General features: G+C 40.5%; 2 protein-coding genes and 1 long non-coding RNA gene across 6 annotated transcripts in view; 1 reads left to right on the forward strand and 2 right to left on the reverse strand.

Annotated features, from left to right (window-relative positions):
• Positions 1-7297, reverse strand: part of LOC102294527 (myocardin-related transcription factor A) — a 33164-nt gene extending 25867 nt beyond the window's left edge. The window contains exon 1 of one of the 4 annotated variants that reach the window (XM_042228086.1): positions 6308-7297. In XM_042228086.1, the coding sequence (XP_042084020.1) occupies positions 6308-6437 (130 nt within the window). In that variant the 5' untranslated portion in view covers positions 6438-7297. Of the gene's footprint in view, positions 1-49; positions 5058-6307 lie in introns of those variants that run through there. The other 3 variants (XM_042228087.1, XM_005945442.3, XM_005945443.3) reach the window with 3 other exon arrangements.
• A 9135-nt stretch (positions 7298-16432) lies between these two features.
• Positions 16433-18972, forward strand: ccdc97 (coiled-coil domain containing 97; the record flags this gene model as incomplete). Its single annotated transcript, XM_005945450.3, is given in 6 exon segments — positions 16433-16841; positions 16955-17131; positions 18007-18166; positions 18349-18437; positions 18526-18718; positions 18849-18972. Coding segments are annotated over 6 exon segments (899 nt in total), but the record flags the coding sequence as incomplete, so codon positions are not given.
• Positions 18046-19105, reverse strand: part of LOC121815787 — a 27615-nt gene continuing 26555 nt past the window's right edge. The window contains exons 2-4 of the long non-coding RNA XR_006055360.1: positions 18509-18940; positions 18245-18422; positions 18046-18156 (exon numbers count right to left, since the gene is read on the reverse strand). This is a non-coding gene — a long non-coding RNA (uncharacterized LOC121815787). The remainder of the gene's footprint in view (positions 18157-18244; positions 18423-18508; positions 18941-19105) is intronic.

Here is a 19105-nt window from a genome sequence, read left to right on the forward strand (position 1 = left end):
ACATCATCAGACTGAGTGTGTATGCATGTTTATCTCAGTTCTCACCCACCGAACGCCACAAAGGTAGAGACATTACTAAGCAAATGCCCACGAGCAAAATGAAAGCAGTAGATTGAAGCAGTGATATATCCAAGTTACTCTATGAGGACTTTTCTGTCTACACTATTAGCTGCTACAAATATTGTGATCTTTTATGATCGGATGCACAAAGGTTATGTAACACACTACAAAGGGAAGTCAGACACACACATGAACACACGTACTGGCAGTTTCCTGTTTCACGTTTTTGATGAAATGGCAGCCCACAGTCACACATTCGTGACATTACAAGATCCCACAGAGTGTGAGAAAAAAAAGACAGCAGACTGCTCATTTTGAGAGCGCCTGGATTGAACTTGATGCTTGTTTGATTGTATTTTATAAATTATTGATTTGTTCACACAACTTTATTTATATCTGCAAAACATTTTGAGGGCTGAACTTCAAGGTGATATGAAAATATGGACTGGCAGGAAAGGATTTTCTGTTCATCAGCACTTTGATCTGAGCAGTGAGTTGCAGTAAAATGCAGTAGCTGGAAATGTTTTGAGTGTGAAGGTCTTTTTCACGCACTCTGACTTTCTGCATCCACAGTATTAGTACACACAGTTGCCACATAGAAGTGTGGCTGAGGTGTTGCACAGCGTATTATAAGTTGTGACTATCAATAAGAAATAACTTCACCTACAATCACAGGTCTTTTCAGAGCAGATCAGGCAATATGACAATGTGACGTGGTGATTGAGTGGGATTAATAAATAACTTTTGGTCTCAGCTGCAGGTTTTGAATCCCATGTAGCAAAGCCAGACATTTATGTTTAGCTTGTTTCTTTTAACACAAATGAAGCGCGTGCATCTTTTGATAGTTTTTGGGGAAAATCTTATGACAAAGTGAGGAAATGCACAACAGAATAGCTGTGTTATAATATTCTTTCTTTTTGTTTTTTGCCTGGTCACATTTTGTTCTCATTTTCCTAAATAGGTTCTATTAAATGTTTAAATTTAACCTTCTACAGTAAGTACAAATCCAGTACTCAGTGCTGAGCCATAATGTCTGATCAGTGGTTTGAAAGGACATATCCATAAAGTGAAAATTTACTGCTGTACTTTCTGGGCTGAAGCTGACTGTCACCCCAGTGACATTCAAACTGTAGCTCGTCTTTCCTCATCAGAGTATTCCTCCACCATGGGCTAAGAACCCATGTGGGTATGCTTGATCAGCACTTTGTCAATTTTAGACAAGTAAAAGAAATAAACTAATGCAGAAATACAGTTTGGTTAAATGTAGGTGATTTTGGGCTGTCTTCTAACTGTTTTCTCCAGGGGGAAACTGACTATGGACACGATGTTAAAAAACAAGAATTAGGTAAAAAAAGTTTGAATTTATTATGGATTTTCTCAACACGGGGTCAAAAGTGTACATATAGACTCAAATGTACATACACCACCATTAATATTTGGTTAAATGTCCCTCGGCATGTACCACTTTGACCAAAACCCTATGGTAGCCATCAATAAACTCTGGGCTGGACATCGTACCACTTTTTCTTGACAAAATTGTTAATTCATTTAAATTGGTTGGTTTCCTGGTTAAGATTTATTTTTCAATGATGGGCCACAAATTTTCAAAAGAGTTAAGGTTGGAGCTTTCAGAAGCCAGTTTCAGAAGCTTAATGTTACCCTTCAGCTATTCCAAAAAAACAGTTTTGCTGAATCTTTGGGATCTTTATCCTGTTGGGGCATTCAACTGTATCCCGTCTGACCATAAAGATTATTGAATAAAGCAGGCTAACATTTAGACTGACCATTCCATTTTCTGGAATAGGCTTCTGAAATCCCCAAGTTCAAACCTATTAAAATGTATGTACTATTCTTTAAAAGCCAGGTCCATGCAAAGAAACCATCCAATTTACACTAACTTCAACTACCAATTCCTTCACGAGGAATGGTCAAATATCCAGACAGTCTCAAGCCAGAAGCTTTTTGGTGGCGACCAAAAGAAGCTGGCCGAAGTGAAACTTGCCAAGGGACATTTAACCAAATAATAGTGGGGATCACAGAAAGTTGGTTCATCTGGTCATAGTGTTTATAGAGGAAGAAACTTTTCCTTTTTCATCCAAGTAACTTCTTCAGTCTCACCTGACTGCAGGTTTCCCCCACTTTATAAACAGTACATTTGTGTAATGACCGAAAGTAGCACCAATGACTAACAAAGGGCCGATAATTTCAGAAAATTACATTCGAAACCTTAGGGGTATGAGTTAATTGCTTCCATATGATAAATAATAGACATATTATTGCCCAGTTTGTTAGAGAACTGAAATCAGGTTAACCTCTTAAGCCCCAACGCCTAACCCCAAATGCGATCTCCTGCCTTTTGCCCCTGTATCCGGGGTGTTGGGGCTTAAGAGGTTAAAATAGATGAAATGCTGCACAGAAAACACTGAAACCACTAATTGCAATACAGTACTATGCAAACATCTACCCCTCATTTCTTCCCATTTTCTAGGAAAATGGGAATTAGGTTAAGCTACTTTTTTAAAACATGTACAAACTGGAAATATGGCACATAAGGCAAAGGTGGTTGTACAATTTTAACAAGCCAGAAAGTCAATATTTTGTAAAACCACCTTTGTTCTTCAAAAATGTCTTAGGCAACTTTCTTATCATTTCTTTAAGAATTCCTCATGAATAATTCTCCAGGCTTCTTGAAGGACATTCACAGGTCTTTGGATGTTGGCTGCCTTTGTTCCATTCTCTGTCAAAATGATCCCACACTGCTAATGTTCAAAGAAAAACTTTGATAGACTTTCAGAAAACCTATAGAACTATTACTAAAGACCACTTGAACAATGACAAAATGACAAGAAATTCACTGGAAACAATATATAAAGAAATGAGGACGAGTCAATATTTTTGCACTGTATGTACTGTAATGAACAAGATTTGGATATTAACAGATTTCAAGTCTTTTCTAAACCCGAATCCAAACTTCCACATCTATCTCTTAAATCTCCTGTCTTCCTTTTACATTTTCAGGTTTTCAGGTTCATGTCTTCTGTCTTTATACCTGTAAAAAGTCTTACTTAATAAGGACAAGCTGAATGTTTTCAGAAATTTGAGTGTGGCCTACATTTTCTTCCCTGAGTTGGAAAAAATGGGACCATGCTGTGTTACTGTGGCCCATTAGAATCTACAGATAGTCCTCATGAGCGACTACAAAAACATTCAAATCGCTTTGATTTCTGTGATGAGGACTTGGCTGACATGGATGGTGCAGTTTCTCCCCTTGGCAGCAGGAAAGATTTAACTGGCTCCTGCAGGGAAACATGGGCAGCCACACTAAGCAAACACTAACACAGATACTCATTACAAGCATGCATAATATTTGCATACGCACGCAAACATACATTGCAGTGCAGATGCACATTTTAATCTCCACTTATGGTGGCATAGTGTAATCACACATCAACACATAAACACACACACACTGACAAACACTTACATTTGCAAAGTGATGTTACTGTATGTATTGAGAAAGAATCTATGTTTGGAATGTGCACTCACTGGTCAAACGCTACTACATAAGAGGAAGTCTCGCTTTAGCCTAGTCATAAACAGTTTATGCATACAGCACTTTGACCATGCAAAAGAGCCCATTGTGCTCATTGAGTAAAATGAAACATCGGATCTATGTCAAAGGGGGTTATTTGACTGTTGAGGTTTTCTCTGTTTTATTGTAGGGTCTTTACCTTACAATACAAAGCATTCAGGCGACTGTTTTTGATTTGGTGAATTGAATTGCATTATCGGAAACTAAAATTGTCACAAGCTGAACAGGCAATGAAGCAACAAATTGCAAAGACTGCACTGAGCCTAAGAAATTTCTTCATGACTTAAAGTTGTTTGAGCAACATAATATGGACACCAGTGTTATTTCTCTATTTCATAGCCACCCCATAAGCCAGTTACATGGGCATATTAAAAAAACGTTTTTACATAGAAGGCATCACTGCTAGAAGACGAGCCTGGTATCAAAATGTAGGTAAAACGAGACCATTCATATGCTACAACTTATTTTCATCTGTCACAAACCTCTTCTTCCAGAACAAAAAGACTGAGTGTTTATCAGAAATCAGTGAGGCTGATCTCCTGTACAGCTTACTAGGGTATCCTTGGAAAAACTCAGAAGTGGTCATAATCCTGGGTCTTTGACCCAGTATCTTCTGTGTTTGGACTTTTGAATTCTTATTTATTGGATATACTGAGTTTGAGATGGTTATTCCAGGTTTTGGTTCTCATTATAGCTGTAATTCCTTTGTTTTTTACTATTTGTATCCTCACGTCTTCTTAGTTTTGTTATCTTGGTTCTACTTTGCTTGTATTCTATGTTTTTTCTGTAATCATACTCCTCCTGTGCTCCCCATGCATTTTTGTGAAGATAGTCTGTCTCTGTGGTTGTTTAGCCTTCTGTCTTATCTGTGTTTCAGTTCCCGTGCACTGTTTCTTCCTGTTTTATTTTGGCGGTCTCACATCTCTTCTGCTTTGTATTTAGCTCTATTTCCCCTGTCTTGTAACCTGTAATTAGTTTCAGCTGTTTCCCCACCTGTTGGCTGTTCCCTCGTTATCCTCTGTGTTTATATGTATTGTCTCAGTATTTCCTTGACCCTTGTCACATTCTTCCTCATGGCTGTGTCCTCCCTGCCAGTGTGGTTTCTTAGAAGATTTGTAGCTTCGGTTTCCTCGTTTCTAGTCTTTGATGTTGTGTGCTTTGTTCAGGCTCAGCATTAAAGCTGCTTTTTAGTTTACTTTCTGTCCTTTGAATCCTGCATCTTGGATCCAACTCCTGCCTGATACACAGCCTCCCTGACAGAACCTGTTTAATGATGTCAATTCACATCTTAATTGATGCATGATGAGGTGTCCAAAACACTCATTGAGGACACAGAGGTACAAGTACAGGAGGTAGTCAAATATCCATCCATCCATCCATCTTCATCCGCTTTATCCGAGGCCGGGTCGCGGGGGCAGCAGCCTAGGCAGAGAGGCCCAGACCTCCCTCTCCCCAGCCACCTCCTCGAGCTTATCCGGGGGAACACCAAGGCGTTCCCAGGCCAGCCGAGAGATATAATCTCTCCAGCGTGTCCTGGGTCTGCCCCGGGGCCTCCAAATATATATAACAATAACACAATTATTTTCACATATTTGACCGCTTTGCATGTGTGACAGTGATAATGACTAGCCGATGTATCACATCTGGTTCACTTCTGTGTGAACAGTTCACTCAGAGTGCTTTCTACATTAAATTGAATGTGCATGGATTTGTGGACCACCTCTATTTCAAAGTTGTGGAGAGACAGTCAGTTACAGTGTGTCTTTATCCATCAGTCTTTTCTTGTTTCCTAAGGAGTCTTCTGTATGGTAAACACGATGTAGTGGGCAGTTCAGACTCACTTGTCTGCCCCCAACCTGTGGTCTGCCTCTGTGTCCCCCCTCTCTCCCCCGCCCCACAAGTTTTCTATTTCCGACCATGCTGTAACCACTCGAAACCCAATCCCTCTAGACCGCCCTGTGAATTAAGAGGAACATTACTGTAAACTGCCAACTCGCACACAAGTACATAAAGTGTAAGGACAGCTTAAAAGGTTGTGCAAACTCGGTCTGATGGGAAAACGTGAGAAGCGATGTGGTGAAAGGATGCATGGGCAGTCTCTGCTAGGCATAGCTGCGGCTGTTATTTTGCTATTTATTAGTTATTGCATATTTTTCAATAACTGAAACTGTGGCAATGCACCATAACATGCCTTTAAATTTTTAATGAAAAGAAACTAAAGCCTCTTGGAGTTTGTCCTTGTCTAAATTGGTCCACACTCCTCTCTGTCCAGATACTTTGGTTCAAGGCCCAGGGACCTCCAGCCAACAGGTTGCTCGGTTCATCTGCTCAAGGCGACGTGTGCTGTGCCCAGGCTGGCTGTGCCCCAACTGTAACCAAGGCACTAGCAGAATATTTGATCCCATTAACACCTCGGCCCAGAAAATAAACCTCTATTCTTTGATGGGAAAGCCTAAACTTTTAAAACAGTTGATGTAATATCTACAAATATTCAATGTACATTTTCACCGAATTTCTTTACTTAAAAAGAACTACTAATACAATCAAACTGAGCTACACACATTTTCAAATCCTCATGTGTTGTGTGAGTGCAGCTCTAAAAATGTTCATGTGCTGTATGTGAACTGGAAACGTGACTAGAAACAGGTATCCCACCTTGTCTGAGACTCTGACAGGCTTGGCGCTCTAACTCAAAACGCATATCTGGCTTATCCATGTTGCATCTGATTGGCTGAGGCCTGAAAGGGGCAGGGTCAATCCGGACACATGGAGGGTGCTCCAGCATGGCGAGCGTTAGCAAACTGGAAAATTACCCCTGAGTGAGTCATCCACAAAAACACCACAATAGGAACGACAGCCAATGGTGGACATCAGTTTAGTCCAGGTGCTGGATTTCTGCAGCCTTGAAATCCCCCCAAAACAAAGCAATCCGCTTAAAGAGTCAAGCTCTGGGAGACCATTGTTGTGACTGAAATGAAGGAATATCCTTCAAAGTAGAGAAAAGTGAAAGAAGAAGAAATCTGCAACATTTCTGGTGTCAGTCATGATCAAAAGAGATTTGTTCTCATCAAAACAGCCATTTCCAACCACTTCTTTTGAAGAACTCCTTGATTAGATTCAGCAAAAACAAAAGCGAGAATGTCTAGAAGAAAATCCTTAATAGAGTTTTTTTTTTTAAAAAGAGAGTAGATGAATGCAAACTATACAAACTCCAATGCTGTGCTTTAGAAGAGCGTCTCCTGGATTTGCTGTTGCTACAGGACTGACTAAGTCGTGTGTGCATGCCTTCATGTGTGTCGTATATCAGTGAAGCTGTGCTCGAGAGGTCTGTCACAGCTGTTGCTGTACTCAGTCACTCAGCCGTTGATAGACACAAGCAGGCGCATCTGAACACAAATACACGCACACGCGTTCTCCTCACCAAATTCCTCTCACTTTGCACTTCTGCTCTGAGCTCAGTGTGGTGTCAGTGATACATCCAACATCTCAACAGCTGCTGCCACTCCATGTGCCCGTCATCATTTTTTGTCAGCTTTATTTTTATTTATTTTTGTGTCTTTCTGTCCAGCTGTCTGACTTTTATTTCCTCTTTTTCTGCTCACAATGTTTGACAGAGTTTATTTGGAGTTTGGATTAGGAAAGTAACCAAAAATCGAAAAGTAATCATGGAAAGATACCAAACCCTCACCTTAGATGATGCGAATAAATTCACTTAAAAGATAATGTTTACTTTGAAAAAAACTAAACTAATGACTAATGACTATTACATGTAATACATTTTTGAATCATAAAAATGATCTAAGCAGGGATTATGCTTTCCATGTCTATGAGTCTGCTAGGGCCCACTCAGGACCCAGTGACATAAAAATTACATTATCAGATGGTTAGCATAATGGTTCTTACGGATGTTCGTGCACCTGCCTGTTTTTGGACACCAACTAGACCTGGTCCCCAGACGGCAGACCTCGAGTGGATGTCAAAGAAGTATAAAAAGAATGACTATTCCACTATCAGAGGTCTATCTTTCTGTGTCTGTGTCCACAACAGAGTATAACCTAGGCTTTAAACTAAACTGCACTGAAAATGTAAAATTAAATAAAAATAAATAGAAATTAAAAAATGCAAAACTATAATAGCTATCACAAAAGGAGGAGAAGGAGAAGGAGAAGGGCAGCTTTTCATCTATAAACTGCTTTAAAATCTAGTGAGGACAAGCTGTTTATGTGGCTTTTGCTCAAGCTCCAGGCAGAGCCATGGCATGTGATGACTTTTGCAGAAGAATAGATTTGCATTTGATGTCCCATCTCTATCATCCAGGCTTTGATGATAACACATTTACTTGCAAACACTGGCTCTGTTTCTACACATTGCAAAGAATAGCAACTGATCTCAGTGCACTGAAACCAAAGCAAACAGTAGCTTGTCTAGTCACTAGTGTTCTATAAATTTCCCGTCAAACACGAGAGATTTATCTGCAATGCACATGTGCAACAACCAAAAACAGCTGCTGTCCTCTCAGCTCGACAAGCTTGAACTTTCAAATTGATAAACTTGTGCGTACTTTCAACAACAAAGATCTGTATGCACTTGCCTGCCTGTATCCAAAGCTATTTGGGTTTTAGTCTATTATTTTAATCACTTCTTTCCCATGCTGTCAAAATCAATTCTTCTTCTTCTAGCTCTTCCCCATCTCCACTGCGTCAATCAGAGATCAATCTTCCACTTGTTCCCTTTCTACTACCACAAGCATCTAGACTGCACAGGTCTTCTCCCGCTTCCTCCTCTGCTCTGCTCTGCTACCTCAGCATAGAGTCCAGTTGCCAAATAGGATATAATTATATTAATATAATATGATAAAAGCTTTGTACTTAAACAAATCTAGTCAATGTTTTCCAATGAATTTCTCCTTATTGAAATTTCTGGTTTGGATTTCACTGGACAAGCACTGCTTGTCCTGTTGGACCACTACCGCAAAAAGAAAATATGGAGCATCAAAGTAGGTTAAAGTACGTTGTAATTGTTTCCAATATTGCTGCCAAAATATGCCAAAAAATGCTAGTTTCTAGTGGATTTTTTAACCAATTTTGTATTTCCATCTAGCGAACTGAAGGGTCTTCAGTTGTGGTTTTGACATTCAGCAGGAGAGTGTAGTGGTACACTCCTCTTGGAAAATACGTAGCTGTGTATCTCTTTCCCAAGATGATCTGTTTTCTCCCAGTGCCTAATTAAAGTGTATACAGTATACTTGCCTGCAGCCGTTCATGTTGCCTTTATCACTTTCCTTCAGCGCGACTGTCTTCTCCTCTCTGTGCCTGTGTGTCAGTATAAAACACCTGTTCCCTTCCACTGACAGTTCCATTCATCTCCATTATTAACGCCCTGTCCCAGGTGACATCAACTAATATGACATGACATTAAAAGAGAGCCCTTTCAAGGTGAAAAAAACTAAGCGCTCTATTCTCATCTGTCAGTTAGCATTACAAGGAGCCGATGGTACTTGTCATGTTTGCATTATGTAAAAAATATATATATATATATATATATATATTATTGCCTGTGCTTCAAAAACAAAGAGCAAGCTGAAGATGAAAACACATGATAAAGCATGTGGATTTGTAAATGATAAGATCATAACTAGTGAGAATCTGCATATTTGTGTTAAACATGCAGGATGACTCACAAGTGTGTTCTTGATACTGAGGGTGTTATTATGCGAGAAGTGTTGTCCCCAGGCAAAGAACTCCTCAGTGTGACAGGAGAGGGGAAAATGAATCAAGACTCTCATCCACCATTACTTCAGATAAGGCTCCAACCAAAATGCTGCCAGGGCTAATCCTGCTCTGCTGCATGTGCTTGTGCGTTTTGTGTGTGCAATTGTTTCCTGTCACAAAGAGTCTATCTACATGCACACTGTTTAACTCTGCTCGACACTAATGTATCTGTATCAGCAATGTAAGTGTAAGATTAAGACTTATTATTAAGACTAAATATGTTTACATTGCTTTATATCTGAGTGAAACTTTTTAAAGTGCGTGTCCTGATATCAGTTGTAAACACTGAGATGAAAGTCAGCAAAGAGAATTGTGAATCTCCCACACAGAGGGCTATCTCTTGTTGTTCCAGATAATTGCAGATGATAATCTGTGGATTAAAAAACATAAATAAACATAACAGATCTCAGAGTAGTTCTTGAAGAAGTCATAGTTCTTGACCATTCAAACAAAGGAACAACCAGGGTGAGTGTTTTAGTGACAGATTTTCAAATCACCATTGGGCCTCATAGAGAGTGGTATTTGAGGGTGCCTGGGTGATTTGAAGAATAAGGTTTGGTGAAAAGTATCAACAATTGGCCAAATTAAAGAGAATAAAGCTTCAGCAAAAAGTATAAAAGTATATAGAACAAGTTTATTGTTTGACTGACCTCAGCTTGTGGCCTCATTGGGGTTGTCATAAAGGTCGCATTTCTCCAGTTCATTCATCTATTGCCAGGGAAGCATGACTGTCTTTAAACCACATGAACATATTATCCAATAATGTCTCATTTGTGATCAGTATGTCAGACAGCTATTATTAATCATTTAGTTTTTTCTACTCTACATTTAACCTATTTTTTTTCTGTAATAGCTTATAATGAGCTTTATGAAACCCACAAGCTGAAATGTATTAAATACATGTTAAAATTGCCACTGGCGATTGCACCTCTTTAGATTTTAGTCGATACTCCAAGAACTTTGTAGTTGAAGTTGTGCCAGAAATCTCCCAAATCTCAAAATTGATCAGACATTGATATATTGTGCTGGCGAAGATTCTCAATATGTCGTAAATGTATTGCTGTGGGGATCTGAAAGTATATTTGGTAAGTGCTGTATAACAAAACACTATTATGGAAGTCTCCATTCTGGTGCTGCTTTACAGCGTTTGACAGGAACAAAACATTAGCTCACTCAACTAAAAAGCTTTGAGCTGTTACCTTCATCCTTGTGCCAACTCAGCCAGCACAATAACATGGGAGATATCTGTCTGAAGGACTGCTGTGAAGGACAGTAATGAAACTCCATGCTGAAATACAGTTCTATGCATCACTCTTGAGTCATGTCTGATTTTTTATATTTAGCTGGGGAAATGGGAAATAGGTGAAGGTGAATTATTGAAAACTATGCAAATATGGAAATACAGTACACAAGGCAAAAACATTGCTGTACAATTCTAATAAGCTCTTCAACAATTGGTTTGACCACCTTTATTCTTCAGCATTGCCTGAACTCTCTTTGGCAGCTTTCTTATAATTTCTTAAAGTAGTGTTCAGGAATAGTTCTCCAGACCTGGTGAAGGATATTCAAAGCTCTTCTTTAGATGTTGGCTGCCTTTGTTCTGTTGTCTTTCAAGATGATCCCACACTGCTTCAAAAATGTTGAGGTCCGGGCACTTAGGAGGCCAGATGATGACCTCACTATTGTCATGGGTGGTCAAACTTTGTGTCGAGGAACAGACAATAGTGTTCCATTGTGTGTTTTTCTATCCAGGTATCCATTCCGAGGGTGTTTGGGATCATTGTCATGAATGACGGTGTTGCCATCAGATGCTTTGAGGATAGTATTGCACGGTGAATCTAAATCAGATGGTACTTTTGGTTGAAATGCAGCCCCAAACCATGACAAAGCCTCCGCTGCCTTTTAAAGATGGCTTTCGATGCTTATTGTTTTACCTCTCTGCTGAGCTCTGTTGTAGATACTGACAAATATTTGAAACAAATATTAGAAATGTTGATTCATCACTCCATCTGACCTGTTGCCACTGATTTCCAGTTCTTCTCTAATGTGGCATGCCTCAGCCTTTCCTCTCTGCTCCCTTCCATAATAATGGCTTCTTGACAACCAACCTTCTACTGAGACCATTTCTGGTGAGGCTTTAGTGAACAATAGGTGTATCAGTAGAGCATTCAGATGCATCTGTCAGGTCCTTTGTCAGATTTTTTCCTCTTCGTGACTTTCAGATGTTGTTCATCAGCTACAGATAGTTTTCTTTTAGGGCTGCTCCTCCTTCTTTTTCCCTCCACTTGTCCAGTTTCCTCAAATTTTTTAAGGACAAACTGCACATCGTGTTGAGATGCTTATGCTTATAGCACTCTGGGAATTATCTTGTTGGTGGAAAAATAGCAACAAGGTAATTGCCTGTCAAACTGTCTTATCTTTTGCATTTTTTATAGATTAAACTAAAGAAACTGCAACAAATGATCTTCTTGTTCAACAGGCAGCTAAATACAAAGTACCTAAGGATACAATTTGAAACTGGCGCTTTGCTACATTTAAACACAACCGTGGATCATCTCTTGAGTTAGAGGCCTATTTTATGCTTCCTTGAAAATGGTCAGGCACCAAGGCTGGCCTAAAAATGGATGAAAAAAGCAGCCAACAGAAGATCTTTAAAAAGCCCAGAGAACTATACAGAGCGCTTTGAAAAAGCACGAGAAAGTCTGGCTCCTTGGAAGCAAAATATAAAGAAATGAGGGGAGCTCATAACTTGCACACAGTACTGTGTGCATCACCTCTAAAGGCAAATGTAAAGGCGTACATAAAAGAATTTTAGCTGGCACGTACAATGAAAAATACATTTCTCTTAACAAAAAGTTGAGGAAACAGTCACAACTCCACTGACCTTTAAAATCTGCAATAACTTGTTATTGGGCCCTGCACATGTGGAAGCAAACTGTGATAACCTTTTTCATTAGATGGTTCAAAGGTATCATTTAACATTGTGACATAGTTAGAAGTTAGTTCATTTTAGATACGTTTTTGGTCGCCTGGTGATATTTCCTTTCTTTCTGGCCTGTTTTTTCACCCAACCCTTCAACTGCTCAGTGCTCTGTTATGTTTACCATAGTCTCAGATGACTGTTTCTGCATGCTGAGCAGTATTGCAGCCCCAAGGCGCTTTATGTTATAAGGTAAAGATCATAAAATAACAAAGCGGCAGTCCAAACAAGTAATAAATAAACCAAACGTTGCTTACAACCAGCGCAGTTGTAATTACTGGGCCACCTTCTCCCCTCTGCTCTCCGTCACTGTCAAACACAATGTGTTCATCAATATCTAAAATGATTCTCTGCTGTGTCACAAAGAGGAAATTATAAGACCAGATGTCAAAAGTCATTGCCTAGAAGCAGTCGCAGTAATCTAATGAGTCATCTTGTGCGTTCATTTAGAAGCTGACTCAATACTACTGACAGACCTCGAATGAATACAGGAAATTAAAGGCTGCAGTACACAAAAGAATATGTATCCAGGTAGCTAGTCGATGGATGCTGTTTATTTATTTCAAGTCTAATATTTCATCATCATGTCACACAAACTCTTTAAATGGATTAGAAAATAAAACCAGGTCTAGTCTATTTTATCTTTGAAACCTAAACTATACTACGCACATAAATCAACCTCTTCTATATTTTCATCATCCAGACTGCTGCTCTTCCCCCTGGTGGTACTGTTATGTTATTATGACTGTACCATAACCACTTCTGCCTTCTATTTATTTCTGCTTTCCAAATAAAGACTCCATTGTCTCCTGTAAGAAAGTAACTGAGCAATTACAATTTTAATTAGCTGTTGACTCAGTGGTATCCATTTTTGGCACGTTTATCTGTATCTTTCTTTCTCTCCCTTTGGGCCCCCCTGAGAAATAATTGACTGCAAAACCAAAATACAGTTATTAACTATTGATTCACGTGTCAGTCAACCTGAAGTCTGCATGGAAAGCAAACAGAATGAATTAGAGGCTCAGGGTTTTTTTGCAAACTATTCACAATAATGGGACCTTGCTTTGACAGCTCAGAAAGATGCACAAAGTTCTATCACAGTGAAAACTGCACTTTGGGTTCCGATCATTTTATGCTCACCGGTTTGCTTTCCATATTTTAGTCAGCACATAATTTTTTGTGATTTTTTTTTAAGGTTGTGTGGATGGTCTATTTCACCTCATTTCTTTCACTTTTCTCTAACATACCAGTCTAATGTATAATGCCTGCAGCTATAGTGCTGTAAATACAGATCGATATAATGAAATACTCATAAAGTGATTTGCTCTTTTCTTGGCCCCTAAGTTTAACCCTTTTCCTCTGTCAACACTCAGCCCTCATATCTCCCCCACGCCTCCTCTGATATTACATCTCTCTTTCCTCTAAACTCCCTTACTCTCTGCCATGGGTTTAAATAGCAGGACCAGCTGGCCACATCAATATACGCAGGACCTCTTTATCACAGGTGCTGGGATTACAGACACACACATACATGTGCTGTAGAGCTTTAAAAATGGGACTTGATGGAGAGTAACACTTGTCTAGAGAGAACAGTGTGTGTTCATTAACCAGACACCATAGATTCGTATTTGTTTCTATCTTGCAGAAATGAGAGTTGTAGTACATCTGCTGTCCAGCGGGTGGAGACGTGCCATTTTGAAAAGGGGCCCGCAGCATACTCCTGTCTAAATAGTACAGTCATTTGAACAGCTGTGTCAGATTACTGTGAGCTCACTGTAACACCTCTGAAACACCAAAACAAGGCTAGAGAAGAAGATGATACTATGGGTTAAACATTATCCACGCTGATTCTTTTTCTTTAATCATCTCCCTCATGTTCTCCTGCCATTGAAGTATATGGTTGATCTGAAAACTGCATGCTAAAATATTTTGAAATCTGGTTGATGATAACCCTCTGATACTTTCCACTAAGTTTTATGCCCATGGCTCAAGAACTCCAGCACCACCAATGGAATAAAGTTGGAGGTGCACTTCATACAACAGTCAAAGGAGCTTGCAAAGAAAAGCGTCTGGACTTCTTTAAGTTGCTTGAAGACGTTTCACCTCTCATCCGAGAAGCTTCTTCAGTTCTAAGGTCAAATGGTGGAGAGTCCCAGATATAAACCTAGTGGGAGTTTCCCCCCACAGAGGGACAAAAGGACCCCCTGATGATCCTCTAATCGCCTGAGCCAAGGTGTGAAATTGGGTGTGGGACCCAATCAGCCAGAGTTTCGGGTGTGTTCATTGTGAAACCTGGCCCCACCTTATCATGCGAATTCCTGAGGTCAGATGGCCCAGGATGTGGTGTATGCTGTACAGTGCAGCGAGGAATGCCCAGACCTCTACATTGGAGAGACCAAACAGCCACTTCACAAGCGCATGGCACAACACAGAAGAGCCACCTCCACAGGACAAGACTCAGCAGTCCATCTGCATCTTAAGGATAAAGGTCACTCTTTCGAGGATGCCAATGTTCACATTTTGGACAGAGAAGACAGATGGTTTGAAAGAGGAGTGAAAGAAGCCATCTATGTCCACTGTGAGCGACCATCTTTGAACAGAGCCGGGGGTTTACGACACCAACTCTCTGCCATCTATAATCCAGTTTTGAGATCCCTTCCCAGACGCCTTAACGCCTACTCACATCCTGGGCCATCTGACCTCAGGAATTCGCATGATAAGGTGGGGCCAGGTTTCACAATGAACACACCCGAAACTCTGGCTGATTGGGTCCCACACCCAATTTCACACCTTGGCTCAGGCGATTAGAGGATCATCAGGGGGTCCTTTTGTCCCTCTGTGGGGGGAAACTCCCACTAGGTTTATATCTGGGACTCTCCACCATTTGACCTTAGAACTGAAGATGCTTCTCGGATGAGAGGTGAAACGTCTTCAAGCAACTTAAAGAAGTCCAGATGCTTTTCTTTGCAAGCTCCTTTGACTACGATGACCTGGATGACTGAGAACCTTCACAGACATACTTCATACAACAGTTTATTTTAAATGAATTCCACAAGAAGTTTTAGTCAAACACAGAGAAAACCTCTGCAAGCATTATCTCATAGCATTCACCAATTAAAAAAAAAAGAATGTTCACTCTTAACCCAAATAGCAGCAGCAATCGACCTTGATTTTATTTTATTTTACTTAGTATTACTAGTTGGAGAAATGGCATAATACACATTTAGTGTTAAAGTAAATTCATATTTGTTCCTCAGTTCTACCACAACAAGATGTACATCTACCAGCCCTCAGACGTTGCAGCAAAGGTGAAACCATGAATCCATCCAACAGCTCTTAATAGTAAAATGTACTTATGCAAAAATACAACATAGTAATTCCAACCCTGACCACAAGACGCATCATTTCCATTACAAGAGCAGCTTTGTTTGTTTGTTTGTTTTCAAAGACTGGCCTTGAATGCCAAATCCTGCTGTACCTCCTCTTCTTTTTCTCCCTTCTTCGATTTTCATGCTTCACAGTCACACCTGAAAGTCTGGAGAGTAAGAAGAGGCTCTTACTCTCCAGAGTGGCTCTCAGACAGAGGACAGCTGTGACCTATCACTTATCTCTCTAAAGCTGAACAGTCCTTGCACACAGAAGCAGTTTAGGGTTCATTGTCTTGCTGAAGAGCAGTTCAACCAAGACAAAGCCATGCACAGAGCCTCAAGGTGAAAACATTTCAACCTGACCTTGATAATATTTGGAAAAATACTGGTCATATCACCTAACATATTATTTGAAATCATAGATTTCATAGATTTAAAATAATAGACTATACAGTGATTAAACACCACAGTATGATATGTAAGCAATAATTGATAAAAGAATAAAAAAGAAACCTGAGGTGACCCATGTGCAATTTATGTTTAATATTTATTTCTAAAATATTTCTCTATCTTGGAAAAAATTATAAGTATTAAAGTCTGTCACAAGGTGGCGACATATACATATCAAAGAAAAGGCTGTGGAACAATTCTTTCGGTTGCACAGAGAAAAGGGGACACACAAAAGTGACGGACCGTTATGGCGATGAAACGTTATACAAAATAAGTGAAAGGTAAAATAACACGCGAGGTTTCCATGAAAGAGATTTTCTCATCCAAGAGGTTTTACATTAAATTGTAAAAACTAATTGGTCGTTTGAAAGAAACAAACAGGGGAAGTTGGCAGTAGGCTGAGCTTTTCTTAGTGAACCATCGTTAGCTCCTGGGAAGACGGTGGCTAAGTGACACCGCGGTTAATGATGTGGGGAGAGATCGACCCTCCTGTTAAAGCACAGCCAAGCTTGTGTGAGACTGAAGACGAGAGGAAAATAGAAGAGATAATACTGCCACGGAGACGGAGATGTGACTCCAGCAGCTCTGAAGACACACAGCGGGTGGTGCAGGACATCCAGGTGAAGCAATCAGCGACAACAGCGTTTGTTTGTTTTTTCTTTTCAACCACAGTGTCATATGCGGTCTGCCATTATGACGCCTCGCTGATTTACTCTTTCTGCTCATCATACAGAATATAAACCTGAGCGAGTCCAGCTGTGTGAATGCCATGATGGAGGCCATAGCTGTGAGCGGCGTCTTGGTGAAGAGCCAGCAGATCGGAGAGGCTGAGCTGACCGTGCAGGAGCGCAGAGAGGAGCTGCTGCATCAGTACCGCAGCAGGCCGCTGGTGTTCCTGGAGAGGTACCATGTATGTGCCCACAGTTCAACGTGTGTGTGTGTTAGTGAAGGGCAACATCGCCCAATATAGATGCGTAGAGGCAATGACATTCATAAGTAAATCAAGGCAAACTTCTTTCCCAGTGACGTGCTGCCATTGATGGCACTCTTTATCACTTAATGTGTTACTCTGTTGGAACAAGGTGCCAGCATTGTAGTACAATAGTAGTGACAGAGCATGAATCAAATTTAAGCACAAAAGTAGCCTAGTTAGTGCTAGTGTCAGTAATTCCCACATCCCTTTTAGTGTTCCTGTCATATGGAGTGCAACCAGCGAGTGCTCAAATGACACAGTGGAGTCGTTTGTTGACATTTGGGTCACACATCATCAGCTGTTAGCATCTCCTCCTCCTTAGCCTGGCTGTACTTAGCTTTGTTTTTGCCTTAAGGAGTGAAAGAACTGTGTCTTGTTTTCACTTTCAGTGGGAACAAATTCCTTGTATATTTTGCAGAGTACAGCATTGGCTGATGGTTGTTGAGCTATATATATATATTTTTTTAAGTACTAAATCTTCCTCTGAGCCCAACTGCAGAGGTGGGCCTATCGATCTAAATATCATTTTGATACCAGCGCTGGCATTGGTATTGGGTTGGTACTAGTGCGATACGACTGATACTTCTGTCCTCTGAGTTTAGTTTGCAGAGCACTGAATTGTGTTGAATAAACTGTTATTATTGTTTAGAAATGAAAAGATGACCCAAAAGTTCTTTACAGACAGGAACATTTACATTACAGGTCTGCAAAAAATCCAGTTTCAAAATACATTGTTAACTAAATATTGTGGTGTTGGTAAAGAAGTGAAGAATTCCATTATTATATTTTGTTTTTCATCTTACAATTTCCAGGCTTGCCTGAAGCCTCAGCATCTCTCAGCATTTGCACATGTCAGCTCAGACCCACGAGCACAGCACTACAGCAAGGTGATACAGAGACGGGCTGCAGGACGCACCGACAGGACCAGAGTCAGGAATCAGCGCTATGCTGCCCTCAGGGCTCTGCAGAAGGGTAGGGGCAGCAGCAGTTAATGATACAGTGGACCCATGCAGCATTTGTGCAGATAGCTTTAGTCTTTGATAGTGTCACCTGAGATACTTGTTGCCAACCCACCAACTTCTGTTTTTTTCTCTAACTCGCCATCGGCCTGGTTTTATTTTTTGTTTCTTTTTGTGCCATGCCTCCTCTTCTAGACGGCCAGTACTTCAGTGAAGAACAGATGCGAATGAGGGAGCCGCTGCTGTACGAACAGTATATCGGCCAGTACCTGACAGATGAAGAGGTGAGTTCTGTTTATCTTGCGTTTTATATGTGATTATGTTTTTGTATATTTCAGAGTATTTTTCTAATTACCTTCATGAATGCTGCAGGTGCTACAGCGCTCCCAGGAGGCCATGCTGGATGGTGCACAGGGAGGACCCGGGGAGCCGGGGCAAGGTACAGGAGGACTCGCCAATCTGCTCCTCAACTCCTACCAGGAACGACTCATCCAAAATCGTCTGCAGGAGGAGCAGGAGAAGGAAGACGGCGCACTGGAGGAAGAAGAGGAGGACGACGACTACGGTCAGTCAGAGTTCGGGTTGAAGAAAAAACTTCACACTGAAGTTAAGCAAAGAAGAAAATTTAGGCTTTTTTCTTTTCTTCTTCTTTTCCCTCCATCTTTTCGTATTCTGCTCTGTGTTTCATGCTGTAGATGACAGAGACCAGCAGAAGGAATGGGAGCCGACGCCAGAAGAGAAGGCTCTTCTCAGAGAGGAGTTCATCAGTCAGATGCACCAGCGTTTTCTGGATGGCAAAGACAAGGATTTCAACTATAGGTCAGTCACACAGCACACAGGAGCAGTTCAAAGACTTCTTCATTGCGTTGTAGCCAACCTAAAGCTGCCTTTGACAGCTCGAGTTCCTCAGACTATTAGGCTACGTTCACACTGCAGGTCTTAATGCTCAATT

This window comes from Haplochromis burtoni, unplaced genomic scaffold, assembly GCF_018398535.1.
Source record: "Haplochromis burtoni strain Fernald_Lab_line unplaced genomic scaffold, NCSU_Asbu1 Contig_301, whole genome shotgun sequence".
Lineage (NCBI taxonomy): Eukaryota > Metazoa > Chordata > Actinopteri > Cichliformes > Cichlidae > Haplochromis > Haplochromis burtoni.